General features: G+C 41.6%; 1 protein-coding gene across 1 annotated transcript in view; it reads right to left on the reverse strand.

The window, feature by feature from the left end:
* Positions 1-308: 308 nt before the first annotated feature.
* Positions 309-18,525, reverse strand: part of glra2 (glycine receptor, alpha 2) — an 18,643-nt gene continuing 426 nt past the window's right edge. Inside the window, exons 2-9 of the mRNA XM_053626069.1 lie at positions 18,409-18,525; positions 12,975-13,042; positions 10,494-10,717; positions 9,273-9,355; positions 8,464-8,601; positions 7,475-7,689; positions 6,210-6,359; positions 309-1,449 (exon numbers count right to left, since the gene is read on the reverse strand). The exon at positions 18,409-18,525 is cut by the window's right edge and continues 20 nt beyond it. Of these exons, the coding sequence (XP_053482044.1) occupies positions 1,192-1,449; positions 6,210-6,359; positions 7,475-7,689; positions 8,464-8,601; positions 9,273-9,355; positions 10,494-10,717; positions 12,975-13,042; positions 18,409-18,525 (1,253 nt within the window). The 3' untranslated portion in view covers positions 309-1,191. The remainder of the gene's footprint in view (positions 1,450-6,209; positions 6,360-7,474; positions 7,690-8,463; positions 8,602-9,272; positions 9,356-10,493; positions 10,718-12,974; positions 13,043-18,408) is intronic.

An 18,525-nucleotide genomic window follows, 5' to 3' on the forward strand; every position in this document is an offset into this window, starting at 1 on the left:
CTTAATATAAAAAGGCTCCCATGTCCTCCACACATCATCTAATGTGTGTGAGTAATGAAGAGTATGTGTATTTAGCTGCTCCTAAGCTATATAACGTTCTCTTCTCTGTCTTTTTTAAGACCGCAGTGCAGTATGGGTCACGCATTCACTGTTAAATGGAGATCAGGACGCTGTGCTTTTCTTAAAAAAACTGGTAGATATTGATAATAAAGATGGGAATTGTGTGAGATTTTTGTACTACGCAGCAGATTTAGGAAGGAGTCAGGGGAAGGAAACTGTCTGAAGTATTCCCAGGATTCAGCCAGGGAGTGTGGATGAGAGACGGAGTGGAGTTCACTGTAACTGTGGTGGGATTACGCTGGCCAAAATGTGGAATTGTCTGGGATTTTCAGAACTTAATTGAAAAGAAAAAACAAGTTTGAAAACTGAAGACTGAAAAAAAATAATAAACTACCACTACCAGTAAGAACTCAAACCTTATATTAATTGTATGCAGTGGGAACTGGGCGTGTGCATCATTGTTGCAGTGCAATACGTTGTGTAGGGATATCAAGGCCACACCTCCTTCTTTAAGGATGACAGGCCCAAAGGCCACACCTCCTTTACTGGAACTGACAATAGCCATACCTCCTTCACTGAGTCATATGCACAAAGGCTACGCCTCCTTCACTGGGGCTGACAGATGCAGAGGCCACACCTCCTTCACTGTAACTGACACACATGGCCACACCTCCCTTTACTAGAACAGACATACAAGGAATGTTGCCTGGGTCATTCCAGTCTTAGAGTAATTTAGTTGTATTTGATTCAAATTATGTCGTAATAAAGCTACAAGCGCTAGCCATCATCATTTGGTCGGATCATGTGACCTTTTACTTCTGATCTTCTAAAATAGGAGGATTGTTTATAAATGGCTGTATTTCCTGTAGAGTTCACCCAATATAGATGTGAAAACCTTGTCATTAAAGCTGACTTTCCTCACTGTTCGATTACTTGCAGACTGAGCTGGACTTTTCCTCACGCACAACTCATTTCCTGTATCTGGAACACAATCAGAGTGTTCGCTACCCGTCCACAAATCCTGCCCATGCTGTTTATCCCTGATTGAAATCGATCAGCACCTGCCGCTCCTCCGTCGCTGTTTCTCTCGACAACGTGATGCTACAATGCAGTCTCCCTAACCCTCAGCTGCTACACTTTGCCGGTGTTATCATGTCTGATTATTTTGTACGTGATCCAGTAGAAGATGTTAAAAATGAGAAAGGCCAAAGGAAACGCTGCTCTCGAAATAGTGTCGATCCTCTTCGCTCGGTCCACAAACTTCCTCTTATTGTTCTCCACCGAAGTCTGCTGCACGCCGCCGTCACTTTTCACCGCTATGCCATCCTTCATGCACGTAGCTATGCCATAGCCGGAGAAATGGAAACGTCCTTCTCTTAGCTCCTCCTCCTGGATATAAAAAAAACAACAACACAACACGAACCAAAAACTTAATGCTGAGTGAAGAAACAGGCAACGGGTTTAAATTCATGAGGCTAATTTGTCAAGCTCAAGGCTAATCTGCAGCTAACGTTTCCTTAGATGAAAAAAAGATGGCTTCAAGATAAACTGCAGCTGCACTGCTGTTATAGGAAATTAATCAACACCTCCTGACCAATCACTACCCGGAATTCACCAGCACTGTGTGAATGATTACACGCTCGCTCATTACTACACTTTAATTCATGTATTTAAAAAAGCCTAGCTGTCAAAGATCTGAAATATGGGAAAGCGGCTTAATTTTTCCCTGATTGTGATTCATTCCTACTTCATTATCCTGCTCGATTAGTGCTACTGAGAGGCGTTGAAGGTTCCGGTACTCACGTAAATAAATCCTCTCAAAGGAAAGAAAGAAGCGAGACAGAGATAATTAGAAGGAATGAGGGGAAAGAAATAAAGCAAATAAAGAACAAGAATAAAGATGAGGTTTAGAAGAAAGACAGAAAATATATAAGTATAAAGGAAGGAAGTAAATAAAAAAGGTTGTAAGAGAAAGAAAAAAAATAATGGATGTTTTGCTTTGAAATGATGCTTCATGAATAATAAAGATCAACCGAGTACACCATGAAAAAAGAAAGAAAGAAAAAGGAAAGAATGAAAGTTTGTTTAATACTAGACAGTGTTCAGAGTTCAGTGTTCAGTGTTCAGAGTTCAGTGTTCAGTGTTCAGTGTTTGGAGTTCAGTGTTTGGAATTCAGTGTTCAGTGTTCGGAGTTCAGTGTTCAGTGTTCAGAGTTCAGTGTTAAGTGTTCGGAGTTCAGTGTTCAGTGTTCGGAGTTCAGTGTTCAGTGTTTGGAGTTCAGTGTTCAGTGTTCAGAGTTCAGTGTTCAGTGTTCAGAGTTCAGTGTTTAGTGTTTAGTGTTTAGTGTTCAGAGTTCAGTGTTTAGTGTTCAGAGTTCAGTGTTTAGTGTTCAGAGTTCAGTGTTCAGTGTTCAGAGTTCAGTGTTTAGTGTTTAGAGTTCAGTGTTCAGTGTTTGGAGTTCAGTGTTCAGTGTTTAGTGTTCAGAGTTCAGTGTTTAGTGTTCAGAGTTCGGTGTTTAGAGTTCAGTGTTCAGTGTCCAGTGTTTGGAGTTCAGTGTTCAGTGTCCAGTGTTTGGAGTTCAGTGTTTGGAGTTCAGTGTTCAGTGTTTGGAGTTCAGTGTTCAGTGTTTGGAGTTCAGTGTTTGGAGTTCAGTGTTCAGTGTTTGGAGTTCAGTGTTTGGAGTTCAGTGTTCAGTGTTTAGAGTTCAGTGTTCAGTGTTTGGAGTTCAGTGTTCAGTGTTTGGAGTTCAGTGTTTAGAGTTCAGTGTTTGGAGTTCAGTGTCCAGTGTTTGGAGATCAGTGTTCAATGTTTGGAGTTCAGTGTTCAGTGTTTGGAGTTCAGTGTTCAGTGTTTGGAGTTCAGTGTTTGGAGTTCAGTGTTCAGTGTTTAGAGTTCAGTGTTCAGTGTTTGGAGTTCAGTGTTCAGTGTTTGGAGTTCAGTGTTCAGTGTTTAGAGTTCAGTGTTTGGAGTTCAGTGTTTGGAGTTCAGTGTTCAGTGTTTGGAGTTCAGTGTTCAGTGTTTAGAGTTCAGTGTTTGGAGTTCAGTGTTTGGAGTTCAGTGTTCAGTGTTTGGAGTTCAGTGTTTAGTGTTTGGAGTTCAGTGTTCAGTGTTTGGAGTTCAGTGTTCAGTGTTTGGAGTTCAGTGTTCAGTGTTTAGTGTTTGGAGTTCAGTGTTCAGTGTTTGGAGTTCAGTGTTCAGTGTTCAGTGTTTGGAGTTCAGTGTTTAGTGTTTGGAGTTCAGTGTTTGGAGTTCAGTGTTCAGTGTTTGGAGTTCAGTGTTCAGTGTTTAGTGTTTGGAGTTCAGTGTTTAGTGTTTGGAGTTCAGTGTTCAGTGTTTGGAGTTCAGTGTTCAGTGTTTGGAGTTCAGTGTTTAGAGTTCAGTGTTCAGTGTTTGGAGTTCAGTGTTCAGTGTTTAGTGTTCAGAGTTCGGTGTTTAGAGTTCAGTGTTCAGTGTCCAGTGTTTGGAGTTCAGTGTTTAGAGTTCAGTGTTCAGTGTTTGGAGTTCAGTGTTCAGTGTTTGGAGTTCAGTGTTTAGAGTTCAGTGTTCAGTGTTTGGAGTTCAGTGTTCAGTGTTTGGAGTTCAGTGTTTGGAGTTCAGTGTTCAGTGTTTGGAGTTCAGTGTTCAGTGTTTGGAGTTCAGTGTTTAGTGTTTGGAGTTCAGTGTTTAGTGTTCAGTGTTTAGTGTTCAGAGTTCAGTGTTTAGTGGTTAGAGTTCAGTGTTCAGTGTTTGGAGTTCAGTGTTCAGTGTTTAGTGTTCAGAGTTCAGTGTTTAGTGGTTAGAGTTCAGTGTTCAGTGTTTGGAGTTCAGTGTTCAGTGTTTAGTGTTCAGAGTTCGGTGTTTAGAGTTCAGTGTTCAGTGTCCAGTGTTTGGAGTTCAGTGTTTAGAGTTCAGTGTTTGGAGTTCAGTGTTCAGTGTTTGGAGTTCAGTGTTCAGTGTTTAGAGTTCAGTGTTCAGTGTTTGGAGTTCAGTGTTCAGTGTTTGGAGTTCAGTGTTTGGAGTTCAGTGTTCAGTGTTTGGAGTTCAGTGTTCAGTGTTTGGAGTTCAGTGTTTGGAGTTCAGTGTTTGGAGTTCAGTGTTCAGTGTTTGGAGTTCAGTGTTTGGAGTTCAGTGTTCAGTGTTTGGAGTTCAGTGTTCAGTGTTTGGAGTTCAGTGTTTGGAGTTCAGTGTTCAGTGTTTGGAGTTCAGTGTTTAGTGTTTGGAGTTCAGTGTTTAGTGTTTGGAGTTCAGTGTTTAGTGTTCAGTGTTTAGTGTTCAGAGTTCAGTGTTTAGTGGTTAGAGTTCAGTGTTCAGTGTTTGGAGTTCAGTGTTCAGTGTTTAGTGTTCAGAGTTCAGTGTTTAGTGGTTAGAGTTCAGTGTTCAGTGTTTGGAGTTCAGTGTTCAGTGTTTAGTGTTCAGAGTTCGGTGTTTAGAGTTCAGTGTTCAGTGTCCAGTGTTTGGAGTTCAGTGTTCAGTGTTTGGAGTTCAGTGTTCAGTATTTGGAGTTCAGTGTTCAGTGTTTGGAGTTCAGTGTTCAGTGTTTGGAGTTCAGTGTTTGGAGTTCAGTGTTCAGTGTTTGGAGTTCAGTGTTTGGAGTTCAGTGTTCAGTGTTTGGAGTTCAGTGTTCAGTGTTTGGAGTTCAGTGTTTAGTGTTTGGAGTTCAGTGTTTAGTGGTTAGAGTTCAGTGTTCAGTGTTTGGAGTTCAGTGTTCAGTGTTTAGTGTTCAGAGTTCAGTGTTTAGTGGTTAGAGTTCAGTGTTCAGTGTTTGGAGTTCAGTGTTTAGAGTTCAGTGTTCAGTGTTTGGAGTTCAGTGTTCAGTGTTTGGAGTTCAGTGTTCAGTGTTTAGTGTTTGGAGTTCAGTGTTTGGAGTTCAGTGTTCAGTGTTTAGAGTTCAGTGTTCAGTGTTTGGAGTTCAGTGTTCAGTGTTTGGAGTTCAGTGTTTGGAGTTCAGTGTTCAGTGTTTAGAGTTCAGTGTTCAGTGTTTGGAGTTCAGTGTTCAGTGTTTGGAGTTCAGTGTTCAGTGTTCGGAGTTCAGTGTTCAGTGTTTAGTGTTTGGAGTTCAGTGTTTGGAGTTCAGTGTTTGGAGTTCAGTGTTCAGTGTTTGGAGTTCAGTGTTCAGTGTTTGGAGTTCAGTGTTCAGTGTTTGGAGTTCAGTGTTCAGTGTTTGGAGTTCAGTGTTCAGTGTTCGGAGTTCAGTGTTCAGTGTTTAGTGTTTGGAGTTCAGTGTTTGGAGTTCAGTGTTCAGTGTTTGGAGTTCAGTGTTCAGTGTTTAGTGTTCAGAGTTGTTTTTAGTTCTGTTGTCTGTGTTCCAGATTCCATCTCGTGTTCAGGAGTCCAGGGTGAAATGTAGTATTTAGTCATTAAAATGCAGCTGGTTAAGGAACCTGAATAAACACACCTGCTCAGCTAATGTGCTGCTAGCGTGTTAATAACACACACACGCACACACACGAACACATACACACACATTCACACACATCACGCACACTCACACACACACACACACTCGCACACACACACACGCACACTCACTCACACACACGCACACTCACGCACACACACTCACTCACGCACACACACTCACTCACACACACGCACACACACACACACTCACTCTCTCACACACACACACACACATGCACACTCACTCACACACACGCACACTCACGCACACACACTCACTCACGCACACACACTCACTCACACACACGCACACACACTCACACACACACACACACACACACTCACACACACACACACTCTGATTCTTTAGCTCCTTTGTACATTTTCTGATGAGAATATTTTTCTAAATCCTCATGACTACAGAGTTCATTATTAAGCCTCAGACAGATTATCTCTGTGTAAATAATTCATTACTTCAGTTACTGTGATCCACGGCGTGGTGGGACACGGCCCGACAGGAAGTGGAGGTTACCTGGTTCATTTCCTGTACCAGGTCTGGAGTGTGTTATTCCTTTTATTCACACCACAGCCTTTTACCAACCATCACAGTGTTTACTTCCTTAATGAATGACACATCGCATTTTTATCCGTTTATAGTTACAGGTAATGTTGTGTAACGTCCAGTGAAGTGTCTAAGCCCATGCTCCAGTCGGAGCGCTGTGTGTGGGAGGGATTCGGGATTTGTTGGATCAGATTGTGAAGTTTTGTACCTTGATGTTTCGTCTCTGTCTCCGTTTGAGTCGGAGAAACTCCTTCTGTTGTCTCGAGACAAAATTCACTCCGGCGTATTCCAACAGCGCAGCGAAGACAAACAGCAAACACACCGCCATCCAGATGTCTATGGCCTTTACATACGACACCTGTTCCTCACACACACACACACACACAGAATAGTACTTATTTAGAATAATAATAAGGATGATGGTGTGTTCTCCACACAAACAATCAAAGCAAACACAGTTTTTAAATATATCTCTTCTTTCAGAGCTGAAAGGGAGAGGAGTGTAGGAGAGAAGGAAAAGAAAGGAATATAGGAGGGAAGGAACAGTGATGATAAAAGAGACTGAAAGAAGGAGCGAAGGAAAAGAAGGAAATAGTTGGGAAGGAAAGGAAATAGATAGGAGAAAAAAGAAAGAGTAAAATAGAAGGGAAGAAAGGGGATGAAAGAGATAAAAGCAAATAAAATAGGAGGGTATGAACAGAAAGGAGAGGGGAAATGAACCCACTTTATCGAGCGGCTGTGAGTCGCACGTGTGAGAGCGAGTCTTGGCCGTTACTCCGAGACTTACGCGGTTCAGAGAATGAGACTCTGGTGCATCGTTAACACCATGATGTGCCTTTAAAATCGATAACCTCAACCAGTTGGTATAAGACAAGCCATACATTCAGATTACATCAGTATGGGATTTAAGAGCTTCCTGTGTTTGCTGATATAAATCACTGTACGAAAGAAAATTCACGGCACAGGAGAGCAGAAATGCTAATGCTAATGTTATTTGGATCAGATTCAGAAAACATCAACAACCTATAGTGCCTAAAGTTGCTAAAAAATTTGCTAAAAGACGAAGGATTTGGCCATCGTGACCAGCTGAACCCATACCCCTGAAGCCCCGCCCCCTTCCCCCATTCAGTATTGTTTTGGCTAGTGCACTCGTCCTGACTCACTAGACGAGTGATTTGTGAAAAGGACCTCGGTGTTAAATTGTTAAACCAGCTTTAGGGCCCGAGCATTCCTGTTCCACCGTCGAAAATAAAACTGATGGGCAGAGAATGGGAATTTATTGAAAGAATGCTAGTTCTGAAGAAAACAACCCGAAGCTGTTGATTTGTTTGTTGTAGAACGAGACAGGATGTTCCTGTCCCCAGCGGTTCTCTGCGTCATCCATCATCCACCTGCGATCATGCTAATTGGCTGAAAGAAATGGGCACTTCGTTACTTTATCTCTTTTGTTTTGGGTTCGGTTTTTAAGCATACCTTTGGCAGCGAGGCTCTGGACCCGGAGCTCTGTGTGGTCATGGTGAGCACGGTGGTGATGCCCAGGGCGACTCGAGCCGGCGCGGCGTCCATGTTGATCCAGAAGGACACCCAGGACAGGATAACGATGAGCAGACTGGGGATGTACATCTGGATCAGGTAGTAGCCCATCTGCCTCTCCAGCTGGAACTTCACTTCGATGCAGGTGAACTTCCCTAAACAACATGAGCGGCAATCTGAAACTTTCAAATCTGTCAAATTTATACTTAAAATAAGATTCCATTATTCTTCACCATATGTTTCTCTTAACTAAAAGCTGTAAGGATTATGGGCGTGTCTCTACTTCCAACACAGTCTACTGAGCTTATTTAGGGACTCTATATCTGTCAGTCCCAGTGAAGGGAAGGCGTGGCCTCTGTATGTCAGTCCCAGTGAAGGGAAGGCGTGGCCTCTGTATGTCAGTCCCAGTGAAGGGAAGGCGTGGCCTCTGTATGTCAGTCCCAGTGAAGGGAAGGCGTGGCCTCTGTATGTCAGTCCCAGTGAAAGGAAGGCGTGGCCTCTGTATGTCAGTCCCAGTGAAGGGAAGGCGTGGCCTCTGTATGTAAGTGACAGATTTTTTTTTAATAAATGATAAGATTCCACAGAGGGTTAAATCTTCTCCGGTTGTGGTAAAAATTAGCATTAGAGGGTCAATCTTATAACAATTAGCATTAGCATCGCAACAATACTTTTTGTAGTGTTTCATGAAAATTAGCTCTGGTGCTAGCTTATAGATGTATCTGGGATAAGCAGTAATGAGGGGAGGGGCTATAACTCATGTGCCTCTAAGAATTTTTGGTTCTTGACCTGTTTTAGTGCTTGATTAGCATTAGCATTAGCATGTGGCTGTAAATGTGCTTATTTTTGCTGAACATTCACATTAGCGTCAGTTCACTGTGAGAATGTGTGAAAATGAGCATTAGACTTGGCATGCAGCGGCGTCATTTTACCCGTGTTGTAGTGTTTAGTGCAGTAGCCCAGCTCCTTTTCCTCCCTGATGATGAACTGAGGCAGCGTCAGACCCTCGGCAACCTGCACCGGCCCCGTGTCCAACCACTCAAAGATCAGATCGTTCATCGTGTAGCCGACTGTGTATAATTACACCGATAAATCGCATTTATATCACAACTTCATACTGCATCACTACTTTAACGTGCCAGTCACGGTGCAACAAAACTCTCATTATTTAGACTTTATATTTAAACACTGCACAATCTATCAGAACATCAGGAATAATTGATTAAATATTTGTCGTATAGCTACGTCTGATGATTGCTAAATCACGTATAAATGTTCTGGTGTGAAAAATCAATTCCCACGCTCAGAATAAGCACATTACAGAATCCTGTCAGTTAGGAGTTATTACTAATAACCAGATAACCAGTTACTAAGTCGAGATAACGAGATTTTACATAGAAATGATGACAGAATATCTTGAAATAACGAGTTATAACATTGGAATACAGAGTTAAGTAAATAGCTTAATAAATAAAGTTAGTAAGTGGAATTAATGTGTTATTAAATCCAAATAACCAGTTATTAAGTAGATGTGATGAGATTTTTTAAGTCACAATAACAATATCTTGAAATACGTAGAAATAAAAAGATTTGAAGTCATATCGAAAGACGTGGAATGAACGAGTTACTAAACATAAATAAGATTAAGTCAAAATGTTATTAGGTTGAAAAAACGACTTATGAAGTGAAAATAAGAGAATAATAACTGAAAAAGAGTAATAAGTTGAGGTGATGTACGTACAGCTCTCCAGCTGCATTATGCACGTCTGAACGTCCATCGGGAAGTTTTTCAAATCCATTGGACAGGACAAAATTAACGTCAACCTAGGAGCAAGATGTTTATTTCAGTCATGTATCATTCATTTACCATACCCAGAAACTCCCGCACACAGGAAAAGGTTCTCCTCGTGCTAACACGGCAGGTGACCTTCACTTTGACCTTGGCTGGTTGGAATTGAACAAATCAGGGCTGGAAATACAGGTGCGACCCTCTAACAGGGATTCACTGTTCACACTGAAATACCGTCGCTAAAGTAAACTGAAGCAGTTATATACATGTTCGTTTGTAAATTAAGAGCACATTGTTACTATAGAAACGATAACGCATTAATATAAACCTGTGATTCAGAGCTGCTGTTATAGAGAATGAATCGACACCTCCTGACCAATCAGAGTGCAGTATTCAGCAGCGCTGTGGGGTGTATTTTTATAAAATATCCCCGTGCTGATCCGCAGTGAGAGATCCTGATGTTCTTGCTTATGAGATTTGATGGTAAATTATTCGGGTTCTAGCTGACGGCGTTTCGTGGCACCTGCGTGTCTGCGTGTGACAGAAACACTTCACGGAGAATCACGTCACCTGAAGCGCATTTCAACACGCATTATTTCACACGCAGGGTTCACCTGACAGCGCCGCCAAAGCCCCATTCATCCTGGGGTCTGTTTATGTTCTCCCATTCTTCAAAGTCTGGGGTTTTATTCATGACGACTGTTCAGATTTCTGTATAAATTAGTTTTTGAGTAATATTCAGTGTGTTACAGCCAGGACAATCTCCAGCGCGTCACGGGAACACGCTGTAATGAAAGTAAGGTTTGTACAGCTGTGTGGGAGATGGAAGCGACGAAATAAATGACAGTAATCATCCCTGCTGTGAAGCTGCCTTTAGTCTGGTCCAGTCCCTTCAGATTAAACTTGTTATGAGATTTGACTAATATCAATATTGTGATGCCAGTCGTGAGATTTGCAGCGTGCTGTGGATGAGCGGCAGGATTTCAGACCAGTAGTCAGCGTAAATCAGAAGGCGGATCGCTGCTGTAATGTAAGTGAGAACATGAACTAAATCACAACCCTGTTTGATGCTGTGGAACGTCTACGAAACAACTCCGCTGCTGCTATTAAATCACTCTGACCAATCAGAATCCAGAACTGAACCTTGTTATTGTCAGTTTTTCCTGAACGTACCTGATGCTGTAGAGAACAGTTCCATCCTTGAAGATCCTCAGCAGCTTGTTCTCGGTGGTGACGTCGTGGAAATTGGCGCCTTTCTCGTTGGCGAAGAACAAGTCGGGTTTCCAAATCGAGTCCAACATGGACGGGTCCAAATCCAACGAGGAGTCTGGATACTCGCTGTAGGCAAGGCGCGGGTCGTTCCACTTCTGACGCAGGAAGATGTTCACTCTGTAGTCCTGGAGAAAACAAAACGAAAGAGGAGAGGATTAATAAACCGTGAATAAACCGCGATACTTGACCAAGCCATGACTTTCCGTAGTGACAAGCATAATGCTGCAAAAATCAGTCAGGTCCGGGTTACACCTGGACATTTCATGCATGTGGATTGTGTTCTGATTAGATTTTAACTACACGCATTCATATTTATATTCAAATCTCCACTCAGACTCCCTGACAAATACAATACTATGCAAATTATGCTATTGCAGTCAAACACCAACTTCTAATTCCTGGTTGTTCCTCCATTTCAATTCATTTTTAATCTCGTTATCATCATCAAAAGCGCCAACATTCCCATTCGTGGATATTTTGGAGAGGGGTTTTGGTTCCTGATGCATTATCATAAGACTAAAAGGTGTCTCAGGCCACCTGAAGTGTAGACGAGGTCCAACATGGCCGATCCAAACATTTATTAGAATTCATTTGGTAGCTTTAAGGCAAGACCCCAGAGGTGAAAAGGGTAAGGTTGTTTATTTATATCGGAACTTTTTCAAAAAATTTTTATTTTTTATGCAAATCAGGATTCATCTAATTAAATGTGTATAAATTTGCATACCATTTATAGACAGAATCTAGTCTTGAAATTGTTATTCTTTTTTTAATAATCTATCAAAAATCAGTGCATCAGCAGCAGATTAGGGATATGAACAGAAATCATCTAGAAATCTACAGATTTTTGGTTCTGAATTTCTTTTTTTGTTTCTTTCAACACTGCTAGTTATTGTGGTTCATAAGGTTTCTAAAAGAAATTGGCACGTAACATGGCGTTATGACATGCCGTGATTGTGCAGAGTGGGCGGAGCTTAAAGCCTTCAATAGCATTTGCTAAATTTTTTTTTTTTTTTAATCTGAAAATGATTGCTTGTCATTTCCAGCTGTAGTGTCTTGCCTTCAACTGTTGAGGTATCGTTATAAAAGCGGTTCATTATGTGCACGAGGATTACTGCTAGCGATTGCGTGAATTGCCTTTGAGTTATGTGATATTTCACATCTTCTACACACACGCTGTACATAACTCAGCATATTTACCACCAAATCAAACCACGTTGTTAAGTGTGCTACACTTCACCTTTCCTTCTCCTGTCTAAGACGTAGTCTCATGGAGTTGATGAATTGAGACCTGCAGCACATCCTCATGGTTCATTGATCTTATTTAGCTTTCTGTGTGCTTTCCGTAAGCATCACAAAGCCATTCGTTATTCAGTGTAGATGCAGCTTAATTATCTTTGTTTATGGAGGAATGTCGTCTCATATGTCACACATCGTTTAGGCTCTTTTGTATGCGGGCCTTCTGTGAAATGTATTAGTACAAATAGCATGAACGTTCCAGTAGGCGTTACGGTGTTGGCATATGGTGTGAGCTGAGTCTTTTATTATAACAGCTAATTACCAGTTCAAATTTTAAAACCGATTTGCGGAAAAAAGCTACCGTTACACTTTCTGTAATCCAAATTAATTTCCAAATTAAATTGAGGATTATAATTAATCCTGGCAAAAAAAAGGCTGTTAGTATTTAGGCATGCAGGCATTTTGCTGAAGTAGTTATGGTCTCCAGAAACGTTCTTCATTCTTGGTTTGAAAGTTTACTGGCGGTCCTTTCAACGCAGAACTCCTCGTGTCTGTAAACACAATTATGATTTGATATCAGTCTCACTTTGTCTGAGTATTCACTGGGGATGGATTTGGTTCGAACAGATAACAAATTCCTTTCTGAAGAGCAAAGCAGTGCTCGGTAACCGTTTACCCCCGAAGCATCGAGCCTATCCTGAGGGGCTACACTGATCAATCTGTTTTAATCCCAATCCTTAAAACAAGAGGCCCCAAAGGAGCCGCTGGAAATGAAAGAGAGTAATTAGCTGCCGGCCGCTGTGTGAATTATTAACAGAAAAATAAATTGAACAAATGTGCACGTGGTGCAAGGAGGAAGCAATCCAATACTGCCCTAAGCCCTTAGCAATACGAGACTGTCAATACACAGAACCATAAAGGTCCATCTGCAAGCATTCTAAGCATCTAGCTACGTCTTTAGGAATAGTTTCAAAAATCAAATAGCAAAATGGCAAAATGTAGAAAGTTTAATGGTGATACCTGACTCATCATGGTGTTCTCAGATACTGAACCAAAGCTGTTGATAAATGTGTTGAAGGAGACGTTTACAAGATGACCCGCGAGTATGGGGCAATAAACCACAATGTAAGAAGACAGCAAGCTTACCATGGTGGTCTCGGTGATGGAGCCAAAGCTGTTGATGAAAATGTTGCAAGTGACATTTACAGGAGGACCTGTGAAAAGTAGAATGGAAGTTAACACAAAAACAAAACTGCTACCGAAACGGTATTTTTTGTCTTGTTTCACACGCAAAATGTACCACGATTAACTCAGAGGTGACGAAGAGGAACCACGATCTCATGTCAAAATGCGGCTTGTCTGCAATTGGTTTGTAAAGCAAATGATGCCTTACCTTTCATATTGACTACAATTACATCGCTCCCTCATGGTTCATTAGAATTTATATATATATATATATATATATATATATATATATATATATATATATATATATATATATATATGGGATTTTATGCATTTTTGTGGAAACACATGATCAGTTGATGTAATATCTGGCAGTGGCTCGTGACACCTGCCCCTATACCTGAGCCACCAGTGAATGCTAGTCCTGGACAGGGATGCAAGTAAATTTAGAGTGTGTTGTATGCCATAGTAAGGTGACAGGCCACAACACAGCCCTTTAAAAGATGTGTACAGAACCCATAGTGTTAGATAAACCCTTTAAAGTCAACAGGTGATTGTAACGCTTCAATAAACGTTCCGTTTCTTTCATGGTTGATCTTTTACTTTGGGAAAATTCCATAATCCAAAGTGATGGATCAGTGAAAAGTCATCCGGCTGATTTATATTGAGTAAAGGGAGTAGCGGAGGGTGAGGGAAGGTCCATCCATCACAGCTAATTGTGCCACTTGTTAACAAAACTGCAAATTGTCGGTTTTTGTCTGTAGTTTGCCAAATTGTTGTTCTCCATTTCAGACTCCGTGTTTGAAGTGGATTCGTGAGCTCTGCTTTCCTGCACTGGCTTTATTAATATTACATACCACTCTGTACTAATATGTGCCTCGGTGTTTGAGGTGCAACGTAAGAACAGGAGCATAGCACAGGAAAAACTGCTTGATATGCGGGTGAAACTAGGTTGCATTCAGTGCTGGGTTTGACATACTGTGCACCGATGGGGGGATGGGAGTGATTAGTGGGAATGAAATGGAAGTGGTTAGTGTGGATGGAGATTGGTTTGAGTCGGAATTGGACAGCGATTGGAAATACGAGGTGGAAATACGATCATGATTAATGAATGTGGCAATATGATCAGGACTGGTTAATGAAGGTGGGAATAGGATTGGGATGGGACCTTGATTAATGAGGGAGGGATTAGGATCAGAATTGGGTAATGAAGGTAGGGAGATGATTGGGAATGGTACCCAAAGGTGGGAGTAAGATCAGTGGTGGTTAAAGAAAGGGAATAGGACCGAGATTGGTTAACAAACGTGGGAATAGGATCATTATTATTATTTCTCATCCTTAATGAAGGTGGGAATAGATTAAGGAATAGTTAATGAAGGTGGGAATGGGATAAGGATTACGTAATGAGGGTGGGAATAGGATAAGGAATGGTTAATGAAGGTGGGAATAGGATCAGGATTACGTAATGAAGGTGGGAATAGGATAAGGATTATGTAATGAAGGTGGGAATAGGATCAGGAATGGTTAATGAAGGTGGGAATAGGATAAGGAATGGTTAATGAAGGTGGGAATAGGATCAGGATTACGTAATGAAGGTGGGAATAGGATCAGGATTACGTAATGAAGGTGGGAATAGGATAAGGATTACGTAATGAAGGTGGGAATAGGATAAGGAATGGTTAATGAAGGTGGGAATAGGATAAGGAATGGTTAATGAAGGTGGGAATAGGATCAGGATTACGTAATGAAGGTGGGAATAGGATAAGGAATGGTTAATGAAGGTGGGAATAGGATCAGGATTATGTAATGAAGGTGGGAATAGGATCAGGATTACGTAATGAAGGTGGGAATAGGATCAGGATTACGTAATGAAGGTGGGAATAGGATAAGGAATGGTTAATGAAGGTGGGAATAGGATCAGGATTACGTAATGAAGGTGGGAATAGGATAAGGAATGGTTAATGAAGGTGGGAATAGGATCAGGATTACGTAATGAAGGTGGGAATAGGATCAGGATTACGTAATGAAGGTGGGAATAGGATAAGGAATGGTTAATGAAGGTGGGAATAGGATCAGGATTACGTAATGAAGGTGGGAATAGGATCAGGATTACGTAATGAAGGTGGGAATAGGATAAGGAATGGTTAATGAAGGTGGGAATAGGATAAGGAATGGTTAATGAAGGTGGGAATAGGATCAGGATTATGTAATGAAGGTGGGAATAGGATAAGGAATGGTTAATGAAGGTGGGAATAGGATAAGGAATGGTTAATGAAGGTGGGAATAGGATCAGGATTATGTAATGAAGGTGGGAATAGGATAAGGAATGGTTAATGAAGGTGGGAATAGGATCAGGATTATGTAATGAAGGTGGGAATAGGATCAGGATTACGTAATGAAGGTGGGAATAGGATCAGGATTACGTAATGAAGGTGGGAATAGGATAAGGAATGGTTAATGAAGGTGGGAATAGGATCAGGATTACGTAATGAAGGTGGGAATAGGATCAGGATTACGTAATGAAGGTGGGAATAGGATCAGGATTATGTAATGAAGGTGGGAATAGGATAAGGAATGGTTAATGAAGGTGGGAATAGGATCAGGATTACGTAATGAAGGTGGGAATAGGATCAGGATTACGTAATGAAGGTGGGAATAGGATCAGGATTACGTAATGAAGGTGGGAATAGGATAAGGAATGGTTAATGAAGGTGGGAATAGGATCAGGATTACGTAATGAAGGTGGGAATAGGATCAGGATTACGTAATGAAGGTGGGAATAGGATAAGGAATGGTTAATGAAGGTGGGAATAGGATAAGGAATGGTTAATGAAGGTGGGAATAGGATCAGGATTATGTAATGAAGGTGGGAATAGGATAAGGAATGGTTAATGAAGGTGGGAATAGGATAAGGAATGGTTAATGAAGGGGGGAATAGGATCAGGATTATGTAATGAAGGTGGGAATAGGATCAGGATTACGTAATGAAGGTGGGAATAGGATCAGGATTACGTAATGAAGGTGGGAATAGGATAAGGAATGGTTAATGAAGGTGGGAATAGGATCAGGATTATGTAATGAAGGTGGGAATAGGATCAGGATTACGTAATGAAGGTGGGAATACGATCAGGATTACGTAATGAAGGTGGGAATAGGATAAGGAATGGTTAATGAAGGTGGGAATAGGATCAGGATTACGTAATGAAGGTGGGAATAGGATCAGGATTACGTAATGAAGGTGGGAATAGGATAAGGAATGGTTAATGAAGGTGGGAATAGGATAAGGAATGGTTAATGAAGGTGGGAATAGGATCAGGATTATGTAATGAAGGTGGGAATAGGATCAGGATTATGTAATGAAGGTGGGAATAGGATCAGGAATGGTTAATGAAGGTGGGAATAGGATAAGGAATGGTTAATGAAGGTGGGAATAGGATCAGGATTACGTAATGAAGGTGGGAATAGGATCAGGATTACGTAATGAAGGTGGGAATAAGATAAGGAATGGTTAATGAGAGTGTGATTGAGGTTGGTAGAAGGTAGAGGTTGAAGGTAGAGGTAGAAGGTAGAGGTTGAAGGTAGAGGTTGAAGGTAGAGGTTGAAGGTAGAGGTAGAAGGTAGAGGTTGAAGGTAGAGGTAGAAGGTAGAGGTTGAAGGTAGAGGTAGAAAGTAGAGGTAGAAGGTAGAGGTTGAAGGTAGAGGTTGAAGGTAGAGGTTGAAGGTAGAGGTTGAAGTAAGATTGTGGCAGGATTTAGCTAAGAGTTCACTTGGGTTTGGTTATTTAGATGGGATTAGATGGGTTAATTAATGGGATTGGAATTGATTAATGGTCAGTGACTACAGGAGTGGAATGATTTAAAAAGATGAGGAATTCCTAATGGTAGTGAGGAAAACACTGATTCTGGATTTGGTTAGTTTGAGTGGAATTGAGATAATAGGTTAGTAAGGTGCATTATTTCATGTTGAACCTCCCAGCACACCTGGTTCACCTCATCAGCTACTGATCAGCTGTTGATTAGAGATGATGTGGGTGTGTTAGAGCAGGAAAACACTAAAGAGTGCAGGACAGGGGGTTCTCCAGGACCAGGGTTGGGAATCTATGTTAGCAGGTAGGGTGCAGGACGCCTGGTTGAATTTGGATGAATCATTTAGATGAGGATAAGCTTTATACCGTCACTATCCAAAGTCATACGACTGTCTATAATACATGATCACACACCTCCTTTAACATACAAATGCTTTTATACCTCTCAGAACACCTCCGTACTGGTACGTCAACAGCCTTCCCCACTTTAGAAAATCTGGTTACCTCCCAAACAGTGGGACGTCCTCTACTTCCCAGCAAGTGTGTGTGTGTGTGTGTGTGTGTGTGTGTGTGTGTGTGTGTGTGTGTGTGTGTGTGTGTGTATGCAAAACTAGCTGTCTACCTTGTGCTTTAATCCCTCCCTCCCAGACTTTTGCTCCACCGAAAGGTATTATCAAAAGGGAGGGGTGCACTTGAAGAGAGTTTGAAGAAAGTATTTTTGTCACCAGCGCTAACGCTAACGCTCCCAGATCAGCTTTCATCACCGGTATTATCCTCTCATATCACCTGACTCGTTCTGGTCTCCGTAGGCATGTCGATCCTACCATTTCCAGCTACATGTTTTTGATCTAATGGACGCTTCACCCACAGCTTCGTCATGGCAGTATTATTGAGATACATATATACACTATATATGGCTAAAAGTATGTGCACCCCTGACCATCCTACCAATATGTGCTTGTTGACCATCCCATTCCAGATTTATTCCTCCTTTGCTGTTATAATAAGCTCAAGAGTGAGGTCAGGTGCTGATGTTGATGTGAGGAGATTCCAGTTCCAGTTCATCCCAAAGGTGTTCAGTGGGGTTGAGGTCAGGGTTCTGCTCAGGATATTCGAGGTTTTCTATCTTCTCCCAACCTTCACACACCACGTCTTCATGGAGCGCGCTTTGTGCACAGGGACGTCGTCATGTATTACAATTTCTTAGGGAAATTGTAACGCTACAGCGTGTAGAGACCTCCTATACAATTCTGTGGCAACAGTTTGGAGAAGAACCACATACGGGTGTGATGGTCAGAGGTGCACATACTTTTAGCCATATAGTGCTCTGGTGGTACCATCAAGGGTTCAGTTCAGGTTCACCAACCCTCTTCCTGGAGATCTATCTTCCTTTCATCTCCAAGCTAAATCTAACACACCTGTTTTAGTTGATCAAGAACTTCTTAAGGCTGTGATTAGATGGTTCAGGAAGGTAGATCTTCGGGAACAGGGTTGGTGACCACTGAGTGGTTCTTAAGGTCCAACTGTGTACCTTAAATTATTATCATCATGAGAGTGCAGGGAAATGTTAAATAAAACAAACCAATGTACCTTTGAAGTTCGGTCTTATCCTTGCGTCGTAGCCTGACGTCTTCCCCATCAGTTTGTCCAGGAAATCGGATGGCGACATAGTCAGCGAAGATCCACGCCTGTCGTTCTCCTTTGCTG

Source organism: Ictalurus furcatus, chromosome 6 (assembly GCF_023375685.1).
Source record: "Ictalurus furcatus strain D&B chromosome 6, Billie_1.0, whole genome shotgun sequence".
NCBI lineage: Eukaryota > Metazoa > Chordata > Actinopteri > Siluriformes > Ictaluridae > Ictalurus > Ictalurus furcatus.